Source organism: Mastomys coucha, unplaced genomic scaffold, assembly GCF_008632895.1.
Source record: "Mastomys coucha isolate ucsf_1 unplaced genomic scaffold, UCSF_Mcou_1 pScaffold18, whole genome shotgun sequence".
Lineage (NCBI taxonomy): Eukaryota > Metazoa > Chordata > Mammalia > Rodentia > Muridae > Mastomys > Mastomys coucha.
The window spans coordinates 8,448,089-8,460,338 of NW_022196900.1; the positions used below are offsets into that span (position 1 = coordinate 8,448,089).

At 40.9% G+C, this 12,250-nt stretch overlaps 1 protein-coding gene across 3 annotated transcripts in view; it reads left to right on the top strand.

Moving 5' to 3' along the window:
- The window catches only part of Tgfbr1 (transforming growth factor beta receptor 1), a 53,057-nt gene extending 47,405 nt beyond the window's left edge, over positions 1 to 5,652 (top strand). For all 3 annotated transcript variants that reach the window (XM_031377350.1, XM_031377351.1, XM_031377352.1), the window contains exon 9: positions 1,410 to 5,652. In XM_031377350.1, the coding sequence (XP_031233210.1) occupies positions 1,410 to 1,535 (126 nt within the window). In that variant the 3' untranslated portion in view covers positions 1,536 to 5,652. The remainder of the gene's footprint in view (positions 1 to 1,409) is intronic.
- Positions 5,653 to 12,250: the final 6,598 nt, after the last annotated feature.

Here is a 12,250-nt window from a genome sequence, read left to right on the forward strand (position 1 = left end):
GAATAGAAACCCTGACTAAGACAACCTGTTAAATGAAAAGCCTTCAAAAATAGTTATTTAAATAAATGTTTATGTATACATTGGCACATATATACATAAATCTTTAAATCTAGAAACATATTTTCTAGGAAATACTTCTGAAGTAGTCTTGGGTAGTCTTCCATTTCCTTTGTTGTTTTTCTTCACCTTTGGTGACCTGACTATAAGCCTACTCACCCTCCAGGTTTTGCTCCACTTATTGGAAGATTTGTCAGCTTCGCAGTTCATCCAGTTTTTCCATGTATTTCCTCAGTTCTTCCTCCCCTTGCCCTGCTCCCCATGCTTCCCACCTGACCTTTCTCTCAAGCATTATTTGTAGCTACTCTGAATGTTCGTCCTATTCACTACTTATAGAACCTTACAAGTTTATCACTAGACATATAAGGAGTGCTATAGTATAAAGTACAGGGGCTGAAGGGAAAGTTGGAAACAACAAAGTAACTTTGAGTATAAAGAGTACACAAAGAGAATAAACAAAACAAAACACATGAACCAATGTTGAATCTCAGGAGTTTGGTGGTATGGTAGTACTGTAGCCTGAACATAGTATGTATACTGTACAAACACTGTACCAAGGAGCTACACCCTGCCTAGTAACAGTAGAGCTTTGAAAATACAGTGTTCTCTCTCTACATCTTGTGTTAGTTTTGGTTTCTTTATTTCATGTTACTTTTTTCAAATGTCTGATCAGACACTTTTCACTTTTAATGGAGGTGTAGGTGATTGGAGTTTATGTGTGTACACTTTGTGTGATCTCTCTGAGTTATTTGATTGATTCTCTGGTCACTGTTAAGAATCTGTCAGGCCTGTTCTCTTGGACTGCCCATATCTCCAGGGGAGATTCCTTCAGAATCCACCAAGAAGACTGTGCACAGGTGGTGCTACTATGTTCTAGGAGAAGGCTTACAGTCCAGCATGCTCCCACTGTGAGATGCCTGCCCTTTTACTCTGGAACCAGTCTTTCTTTCCTTGGACAAAACTCTTAATCTTTCTGCTGGGCTGGAGAGGTTACTTGGTGCCTCACTGGGACAAGTTGGAGTGGGCAGAAGCTGGGTCCCAACATTTTGAGTCTTCTCCCTGCTTTAAAGGACTCAGAGTGAAGTTGTGTTCTCACCTAGTGCCTTGGGTGCTGTAGTGCGTGCGTTCTTTCAGTGCTGAACCAGGAGTCAGCTTTCTGAGGCTTCCTGAAAAAGCTCCCCTGTCCACAGCCTTTCCAGCACCTGGCACAAGATCTTGATGGAGACTAAAGTCCTCATTTGGTACTACAAAGAATCTAGAATAGGAACCTTATACCTATCATTTTAAATAAGTCACAGGTCGATAGCAAGTGGTATGTGTGCATTAATTATTTTTCTTATGTTTTCTTGTAGGCCTTGAGAGTGATGGCTAAAATCATGAGAGAATGTTGGTATGCCAATGGAGCAGCGAGGCTGACAGCTTTGCGAATTAAAAAAACATTGTCACAACTCAGCCAACAGGAAGGCATCAAAATGTAACTGAAATGTCGTGGGAACTCTGCTCTATAAATGTCTGCTCCTGGGTGTTTAGGAGGCTGCTTGTTCTACCTCACTGAGAGAACAGAGGACTCTGCTTCCTCTTGCTGCAGTGGAATATGGTCAACTGAAAGCTTCCCGAGGTTTCTCTGGGCCCAGAGGCAGCCATGGGTATCCTTTCTGTGCACTATGGATACTTCTTCCAGACAGTTACAGAATGTTGTGTAGTCTACTTTTGTTTTTATTAACAAAGCTTGTTTGTAAAGACGACTGCCAGCCCTTAGGAAGCTGCTGTGCTGTTGACCGTCTGTAAGGGTGGTGAGGGAGCTGGAGTGTGGACTTAGGTGAAGCACTTCTGATTTTCACTCCTATAGTACATTCTCAGAGGATTCGGAACCACTAGCGTTCCTTCCCTTGGTTCACTTTGAGTGTACTGTTCTATAATTTTTCAAGATCTTAAACTAACACTTAAAACTCTATAGTCTAAAAAATATGACCTCGTGTAGGTGTAGGGGCACAGTTGGTCAGTTATATTTGTGTACAGCTCCTGCTCCTTCACACTGCAAACACAACACACTTTCAAAGTAGTGTTGTGCTACACCAGTAAGTGCCACTTCTGCGTCTTTCTAAATGGAAACAAACAGAACTGCTTAAAGTGTGTGTTAAGTCCTGTATCCTTTTCATTCTAAAAGTTTATTTTTCTGAGTAACCTAAACCTTTTCTGGGTTTTTGTTGTTGTTGTTGTTTGAGAGTTTTTGTGATAGATGTCATTCAGTATTCATGCCTTTCTCCTACCCAGATGTGCTTGAACCACTGAGGCAATGCTGTCGCATTAATAAGCAGTGACTGTCATGCGGGAGCATCCCCACACAGAGCTCTGGAGCTCTGCAGTTGAGATGTTTAGCCTGAGTTTATTTTTAAAAGTGAAGTGGCACTCCAGACATGTACAGTGCTTTATGGATTTAATCATTACAATATACAGACTCCTTCTGAAAGGGGAGGCTTGTCTATTGCTGAAGGAAAAGTTGTATGCTGTTCTGTAAGTCATTTCTTTTTCTTTATCTGATCAAAGACTGGGTTGTTTTGTTTTGTTTTGTTTGTTTTTTGAAAAGAATTGCATTTAAAATTCAAATGTGGTTAATATTAAATATAGGCCTTTTTCTAGGAAGGCAGAGATAGCTAATTTGAATATACAACAAGTATAGGTGACTTTCACATGTTACATAGCTCTAAGTATTTGTGGATTCTATCTTGGGAAGGGTAGAGTTAGTGGAGTTTTGAGGTCTCACTACACTTTGAAGAAGGCAGCTTTTAATTCAGTCTTTTTCTCTCATATGTGCAGATCTTGCAACTGCTTGATTTACATGGTAGCAATGAATTCAGTGCCACCCTTGATAGTAGGAGAAGCGGCAGTTAATAGCTATTTGGAGTAGCGGTTCTCTTCATATATTCTTGGTCATATGAAATGTCAAAGTCAGCCCGTTGGGTCTTCTCACTGGTGCTGGAGTTAGGTGGCTAAGCCTGGGTTTTACTTCAGTGCTGTCAAGTCTTTGCAGGGCTTGCATGGCTTTTAAAGTCCTGTTTATCACTGTGATCCTATTCTGGGGGAAATGTTGTCATCATCACTTGAAACAAGATGTTGAACATAGTGATGCCAAATCCCAGATTAAGAATCACCTTTAGTTAAGTTAGCCAAGAGGAGATTGTGACTGTTGGGCTTTTGTTAATGTCTTAGCTCAAGCCTAGCATAAGTTTGAAGGCTATTGGTTGTAAACCCGAGTAACTGTAGAATGAATGACATGCTGCCTAGGCATTAGTGTCGGTTTCATACATTAAAAACATCATGGGAAAAAGTACTTAAAGATTAGTGTCTTTAATACAGATATTTTTTTTTTCTGTAATTATGATTTCATCAGTGTAAGTAAGGGTTTGTTATATGGTTGTATCACCTGCTTAATAAGTTCTTATGCTATAATCAGGTACTTTTGGGGCCTTTTGTTTTGTTTTGTTTTTTTCCATTTCTAACCCTTCGAGATCTGCTTTATAGAAATCCAGGGACCAATGCATTTTATCACTAAAACTGTTTTTTATATAATTTTAAGACCATACCAAAAGTTGTCTGAATTAAAGTTGTAATACGTTTCTTACTTTCTTGCAAGGAAATGGGTTTTTGCTGAAGACACTTCTCATGACATCTGAGGTTGAAGAATCAGTATCTTTTTCTTACCTAAGTGGATAAAAATGTGCTTTGATGAATCAGGGAGTTTTTTTTAAAGTTGGAATTTAGTTCTAAATTGAGTTTACATGTTTACAGCTAATTTTTTGTGTAGGGATAGTTTGATAATCTCTAGGTGGCCAATGCTGAATATAAAAATAACTTAAAACTGAGGTAGGTCACGGTTAATGTGGCTATGACTATAGATACATCTAATTAGAGAAATACTCCTATGTCATTTTGTAGTACAGTCTGCTGTTTCTATTACCAATCAGGCACCCCCACCCAGGTGTAGTATGGCTCAGACATGTCTTCTGACACATTGCATAGCATCTTGTCAGTACCCTGGCTGAGCCAGCATGAAGGCTTAGACAACTTGAGTCCCTTACAACTTCAGCTCTCTTTTTCCCATTCTGCCTTTCTGTTGCCGCCTGGCTCAGAGACTTCCTGTCCCTGACCCCACCTCCAGCCTTTGGACCTAAGAGCTGCTTTTGAGACCTAAAATGAAGTGGTTGATGGAAGCTGTGTGACATTTTTCCACTTCCTTGAATCACTGGGTGTCATGGGAAGTGACCTGCAAATTGGGACTGGGATACCCCTGCTGGTAGCCCTGCTTTGGTGCCAGCTCTGGGCAAAGATTAGGGTGACAGCTAAGTGGCAGTGGGAGTTGGCCTCAGAAGTAGTGGCCAGTTGTGTCCCTAGTCGGACAATAAAGGCATGAAGAGCTCAGCCTATGATCCTGCTACTACAGTAGTACTCAAGAAGTGCCTTGAGGCCCTGCGTGGTGCCGTGGCTATCAAAAATTCCAGACTTTGGTTCTCACTGCAGATGTAAGTGGCCATTTGGTCATTTTTATAATCATACGTGTTTGACTCTTCCCTCTGCAAATTGTCAGATACATAAAACCAATGACAAACTACTACTTAACGTGCACACCAAAAATCTGCCCAGGAGACATTGTGATTTCATCCCATGCACTGAAGGAATGATTGTAAATCATTTCTTTGTTCCTTGGTCATGGGAGAGCTCTGGTTCCACATTGTGGAGATTCCAGATGTTGTTCTGTTACAACCCAGCAGAACATGTCGACATGTTGAGATTCTGAAGAATAGTTTGGGAGTGCAGTGCAGCTTCATGTGTTGGATGTTGAAACTTTCATGGGCCCTCTCTAGGAAAGATGAGGGCTGTCAGCACATTATTTTCAATCCTGTTACGCACTCTTACTTATAAACATTTAAAAAATATCATCAGTAACATTCAGTCTCTTTCTTAAAGTGAATTTGCTTTTATTTTTCAATGAGATTTGTAAGTTTCATATTATGAACTGTGTTTTGGTAATCCCTTTTTCACCTTGTGCCAATGGAATGGAATATTTGATATTTCTTTATATGTCAAGGAGATGCTTCAATATGTCATTTGCTTTAAACTTAAATTACCTCTCAAGAGACCAAGGTACATTTACCTCATTATGTATATAATGTTTAATATTTGTCAACATCCGCCAGGTTTGCAGTTTTATTTCTATAAAGTGTGAGTATTATGTTGCTAAGTTACTCAGATGGTACTGTACTGTTTATATTTGTACTCCAAATAACATCATCTATACTTAGTTTTCTGTATTTTATTGTATTTGTGCAAGTCTTTTAACTCTGTTGGTGTGATCTCTGCCCTTTCAGATATGTACAGGTGTCTATAGAAATTTTCATTTAAGTTTAATGGTTTTGAGAAGCCTGTGAAGAGAGAAAAAAACATAAACTGCATTTCCCCATCAGTTTTTTTAATGTACATTGTATGTGTAGTAATATTCCAGATGAATTGTAAATAAAAACTAGGGAGATGCTAAGTTTCATCCTAACACTACAGTAGAAAATGGAAGCAATGCAAATAAACAACTTTTTCCCACCAGTGTCAATGGCAACATTCTTTTCTGGAAAGCAAAATTGAATAAGCTCTCAAGCTCGGTCCTAAGAATTCACTGTTTCATGAGTTATACAACTGAATAGCTAGAAGCTAGTTACCCACTCTCCTTGGCTGGCGGCCTCTTCCATTACCCAGCCAACCACTGCTACAGATCCTGCACACGTATCCTCTGGCCTCCTCACCTCTGTTAGATGTTACACTGCATCTATTTCTTCTGCTTTGCTCCTGGGTCTCCTGAGGCAAACAAGGATGCTCTTCTTGTTAGTAATATCCATTTTATCACAGTTCTTCACCTTCAGCACCAGGGTTCATACTGGATTAAACAACCAGATGGCAAGTGTGGGGAGAAGTTGGGCTATCACAATAAGTATGTATTTTCTTTGTGTTAGATTGTATAAAACAGTACTTACAGCACTGTACTGTTGGGTCTATATCATAGCTACAGGATACGATAGCAGCACGTGGGAGATTAGGAAATAGAACAGTAATGGAGCAACTTGTGTTTTACTGGAATTACATCTTCAATCAAAAAATTGTAATTGACATGCCTATTATTGCAGCCTAGAGCAACCACCAAATTTGGTTGAAATAACAGCAAAAACAAGAATAGTACAGTAAAAATATTTATCAAAAGACAGAACAGAAACCAAAGGACCCCAGATTTTAAAGGCATTTGCAAAATCGCAGGGATGAGTTAACAAATAATTTCAGTCAATGAGCTGGGTATGATGGTACGTGCCATTAATTTCAATCTGCAGGCGGTAGTGGCCTAACAATCCCAAATTTAAGAATAGCCTGGGTCTACATGCCTCAGGTTACATAGCACCTGTCTCTAGAGAAAATCCAAAAGCTATAGATGATAGAACTGTTAAAAGAATATCAACTGAAGTGCCTACTCTTTAGATTCAGATGTAAGTAGTTTGGGTATGAAATTATGGGGAAAATACATAGTATTAGCAATAAAGATACTGGGAGTCCTGTATTGTTATAAAGTGGGCTTTAAGGTAAAACTAGAAATGAGTGGAACAGGCTAAATAAGATGTCATCCTAGCAGGGAAGTGCTAGGGCAGAGCTCAGTGCTAGAGTGCTCACCCAGCAGGTGTGAGGCCCTCAGTATCACCAAAGGAAAGTAATTTAAGAGTTCCAGGATTGGAGAGATGGCTGAGCACTTAAAAGGGCACACTACTTTTGCACTGTGCCTCAGTTCAGTTCTCAGCACCCATACTAGTGCCTAACAACTGCCTGTAACTCTTACCTGTCAGATCCAGAAGGGATCTGACACTCTCTTCTGGAGTGTTTGTTGGCGTGAGGGTAGACAGAGCTGTGGAACAAAAGTTCCGGAAACTAACCCTTATAAGTGTACCATAACATACTAAGATGACCCAGGGAGAGAAAGGATAGCATTCAACAGATGGTGCAGGAAATGGCCATGTTTCAAAAGAAAAAATGACGGCAAGAGGGTTAGGAAGTCTATAAAGACTTCCCTGTTCTGCTCTACAGTTTCTAGAAGGAAATAAGAGAAACCATGTGAAAGACTTAAACAAAACCCATTTGATAAATTGGACTTTGTCAAATTTAAAAATCTGTTAGGGCAAAAAGGGGCACAATTAAGAGTAAAGGGACAGAGCTGACTGAAAGCAACTGAAAATTATATACCTGAGAAGGTTTGCATTCAGGATATATAAAGAGTATTAAAGTTACATTCAGTGTGTGTGTGTGCGTACATGAACAAACAGGCAGACAGACATGCAAAAGCATACTTGGGCGTCTTAGTGCACAGAACAACTTGGATTAGGTTCCACCATGTAGGCTTGTGAGGAATCAAATTCAGGGTGGTTAGGTTGGGGGCAAACACCCTTTGAGCCATCTCATGGTGCACATATATGAAGAACCTATAAAATGAATACAATAACCCAATCTTAAAATGGCTGAGAGTTTGGTAGGCTTTTTCCTAAGAAGACACATTAATGTCTAGTCTTCATAGAGACTACTGGTGACAGGTGTCGTGACACATGCTTGTAATCCCAACACTTGGGAGGCCAAAGCAGAATGCAAAATTCAAGGCCTGCCTGGGCTACATAGCAAGACCTTGTATTTAGAAAAACAAAAACAACAAAAAACAAAATACATCAAGTGGTAACACCTTCCTTGACAAAGTCCTTTGCTTGTTACTGGGATATAAAGTGGCAGAGTTAATTTCTTAACTAAATATAATCCTATCTAGTGACTCAAGAGTCTATTTCCATGTATATATGTGCAATAGGCTTGTCAGATAAGATACAATATTTTCAATGAAATTCAAATACTGGCTAAACAGAAAAAAATGTTTATTGTAAGAATATCTTAGCCAGGCAGTGGTGGCACATGACTTTGATCCCAGGACTTGGTACGCAGAGGCAGGCAGATTTCTGAGTTCGAGGCCAGCCTGGTTACAGAGTGAGTTCCAGGACAGCCAGGGCTACACAGAGAAACCCTATCTCAAAAAACCAGGAAAAAAAAAGTATCTTACTATTGAATAGAATGTAATGTGGATGGTTTGTTTGTTTGTTTTTAATCTGACACTGAAATGCAGCTGGCTGTCCTGTATTGTCACTTGCTAAGTCTAGCAAATGAAAACATCCCCACGCATTGACTTACATGTGGGTCCCTCCAGCTGCATTACTCATAACAAAGTGATTTTCTGTGTTATCACACTCACTGATGAAAGAGACAGTTGTCACCTCAAAGGAACAAAAGAGATGGTTTATTCACTTCTACTGAAATAGAATACAGTGGAGTGTGACATCTGTCTAGCTGGTGTTGACAGATTTCAGTCTTCCTTCATTTTGGATTTAGTTCATGAAAGCTCAGGGAAGGGCTAGGAGATAATCATCTTCACTCATGGCTTTGGACTTTAAGCAGACAAGGAGGAGACAGGGAAGCTTAATTTAGCACACATTCTCCACTAGATTTATTAAAACAATCAGCATTCCCTGGTAGCATATTTGGGCATAAATCTTAGTGTCTTTTTCTATTGCAGTGATAAAACACCACAGTAAATTCAACTTAATGGGGGAAAGAGTTGGTTTTGGCCACAGATCAAGGTGCAGTCCATCATGACAAGAAAGCCAAGAGGGACTTACAGCAGCCCCTGGTCACAGTACACGGTCAGGAAGCAGAGTGAGGAAGGCATGATGCTGTCAGCTCCTCTCCTCCACTTCACTTACACAGGAGGAGCCCAGCCAGCACTGAGCATGTCCTCTAACCTCAGGACCATCCAGACAATCCCCCACAGGCAATGGCAAAGGCTCATCTCCCAGGTGACAACACTTAACCCTCACAGGATGATAACCCCACATTTCTTCCCCATCATCATAAATGAAAGAAGCACGCTGGGCTGTGGTGGCACACGCCTTTAATCCCAGCACTTGGAAGGCAGAGGCAGGTGGATTTCTGAGTTCGAGGTCAGCCTGGTCACTACAGAGTGTGTTCCAGGATAGTCAGGACTACACAGAGAAACCCTGTCTTGAGAAAAAAAAAAAGTGTGACCCACCATAAATGAAAGAAGCAGAACAAAAGGACTCTAAATATGCATGAGGGAATTTGGGGATAACCAGGATGGTCTAAGACTATTTTTGGTGAGTTCAAACCTCATTCACTGTGTGCATACAGTGGGTAGGTTTTGTGCTGTTTACCTTACTCTCTGATAATATGTTAAGAGCAAAGCTCTCTGGTTGCCATTGTTCTCACCCACTCTTCTATGCGGTTGCCATCTTGAATGACCCTCCTGCATGCTGCTTCTTGGATTCTGCTTCTGCTCAGTTCGAAGCTGGAGCCCTCTGCTCTGACTCAGTCACCTAAGGCTCAGCTCCAAGGCCATTCTTTCCTTCCACAGTTCTTCAGATCCTGCTTATGGTAGCTCATCTGTCCTCTGTGGTTCCCACTCTGACTGCATTTTTCTCCCACTTTAACCCCTATTCCCCTTCAAGAAGCAGGTGTTTTTCACATCTAAGAATTAACAAAGTATTCTAACTTAGATGTTAACTCCCTTGGGTTCTCCGGGAGCTTGGCCTAACTGGGGTGCTCTTACAGTGCAGTACTGCTTCTAAAGAGTCTGGATGGCTACACAGTCAACTTTGTTTCTACGATCCCTGGCTTCCTTCTAAACCAGTACTGTTGCTGAAACAAGAAATGAACACCCCAAGAACAAGGATCATATCTAATCTATTTCCACACCCCTTCCACCTATCTGACGGATGGGCTCAGAACAGGCCTGGAAGAGCTTGTTGATAGGAGCCCAGAGCTTGCCATCCTCTGGGCTTTACAAAGCCTTACCATGTTAAGTATTTTGACTCCTCCTGGATTCTCTGCAGTCATGGCTGTGTTTGAAGCATTCCAAAAGCCAGTCTTTGTGACTTGAGGTACTTGCACTAACCTAGCAGAATGGGTACCAAAAATACTTGTGAAATAGTATATGGGTGTAAGCAGAGGCCTTGCAGGATAACTCCCTCCAATGTGCAAACCTCTTTACTGTGATGTGGGATGGTGAGGCTCCATTGCAGTCACCAGGGTGAATTCATTGTTTTCATGAAGTATTATTTAGAAAAAGTAAGACTTACTTAAAAAAAAAGGAAAAAAAAAAAGCCTGCCTAGTATTACAAAAATATCTTACCCTGTCAGTTCTGCCTGTGTATCTTCCTGGACCCACGCCAGGCCTCCGCCCTAGCAAAGCCAAGTTAGAGATTTGATGCTGTGTCAAATCCTCCACTGGCTCCCCACTGGATAGGGTACTGCACATGTTTAATCTCACTGCTGGAGAATCAGGGGCAGGCAGGCACATCTCTGTGAGCTTGAAATCAGTCTCTTCTACCTAAGAGATTTCTAGGCCAGCTAGGGCTACAAAGTGAGACAAAATTTCCTCCAAACCTGTCTTCAACATTTTCCTATGCCTTCCCAAGCTTCTCTTTGTAAGCATCCCACCCCAGCTACACATACACATACCTGTTGTTTACATAGATCATCATACATGCTTATGGTGGAAGATAGGCCTGTTTTTAACTACTCATAAGTCTCAAAAGATAATAATAATATGGAAAACCCAAAGAAACTCAGAGCTCATTTGCAAAGTCCTCTACATCTCCACCAGGGGGCAGTGCTACTCTTCTGTTTTTTTTTTGTTGTTGTTGTTTTTGTTTTTTTGTTTTTGTTTTGTTAATTTGGATTAGGGTTTTTTTGTTTGTTTTGTTTTTGTTTGTTTTAGTGTTTTTTTGTTGTTAGTGTTATTGTTTTGTATGGATTAGGATTGCCGAGGCTTTAAACGAGTTCTTTACTACTCAGTTTAACTTATTTCATTAGCAGGGTGTCCCAAGAGCAGTATATCCCCCAGGGCTGACTGCAAATTAAGTAGCTCTTTAAAACTTTATTATTTTCCAGTTTTAGATTATAAATTTTATACATACTTCTAAGATTTTCATGGAAGTGTAGGAAGAAAACCACAAGATTCCCAGGTATGTTCCCAGGTATATAAAATGTATACCCATACATAAAAAAAATGCAGTGCTCATGAATGTGTCCTCTTTTGCATGTTCAAACTCACCCTGTCCCTCCTTTTCTGCAATTTTGAGTTGCTTGTGTACAGCTTGAGTTCCACACCAGTACAAAACACTCCGGTGCTCCCCACTCGTAGGGTTTGTAATGACCATTCTACTCTGGAAGCATGGTCAAGACTTTTCCGGCTCCAATTTCTGAATACTTAAACCCAAGAAAACTAGAGTGGTTGTATGCACATTTATCTCTACAGAATTTGATCTGATCAACAGAGAAAGGAAAGTTGCGCTTACCCAAGGCCTGCCTCTCTTGACAGGGCTCAAAGCTTCTCTTTCTTTTGTGTGTCAGAAGTTGTTGTGCCTCCCTGGGATGGAACCCTGTGCCTTTCCAACCCCGGAGCCACACCCCCAGCCTCTGTTCTCACGATTGAAACTGCGCTTTTAGGTCCCTTCTGTTTTCCTTATGTACTTCTTGGAGTAAATTCTGAGTTTGACTATGCAAGGGACAAATGTCCTACAAATATAGCCGATGGCTGGTTGAATCTGGAGTGTCAGTTGGGCCCCGATTCACTTTCCATTGAACCTTTAAGAGCCTGGCTTTAAAACTTTCCTGATGGGTAGTCTGGTGGATTCCTTTGTGGATAAATATTTTCTTTCTGGAAGTTTGGAAGGCTTTCTGGTTCCTCCCACCCCCTGGGTCCCCAAAGTTGCTACTCCATCTCTCTACACATGGGCCTTTCTTACTGGTTACCCCAGTTGGCACCTAGTGGGCTTTAAAAAAAGAGTGTTTCCCCCAGCTCAGCAGGGGTCTCTCCTATGTATAGGATTCCCTCTCTTCCCATCAACCCCTTTCCATCGCCTTAATTCCTATTGAATCAATGGATACTGACATCTGCATCTTTTCTGTCCAAAAAGTCAGCTCTTTGCTTCCTGTTACCTGTGGTTAGTCTGTCTTTCAGCCACTTCCAGTATCATTTTCTTATTTATTGTGTTTGCTGCATTTGGGGTTGGGGCAGGGGGAGGCCATCATTTAAAATGTCTAAAACCTGCTTTTTTTT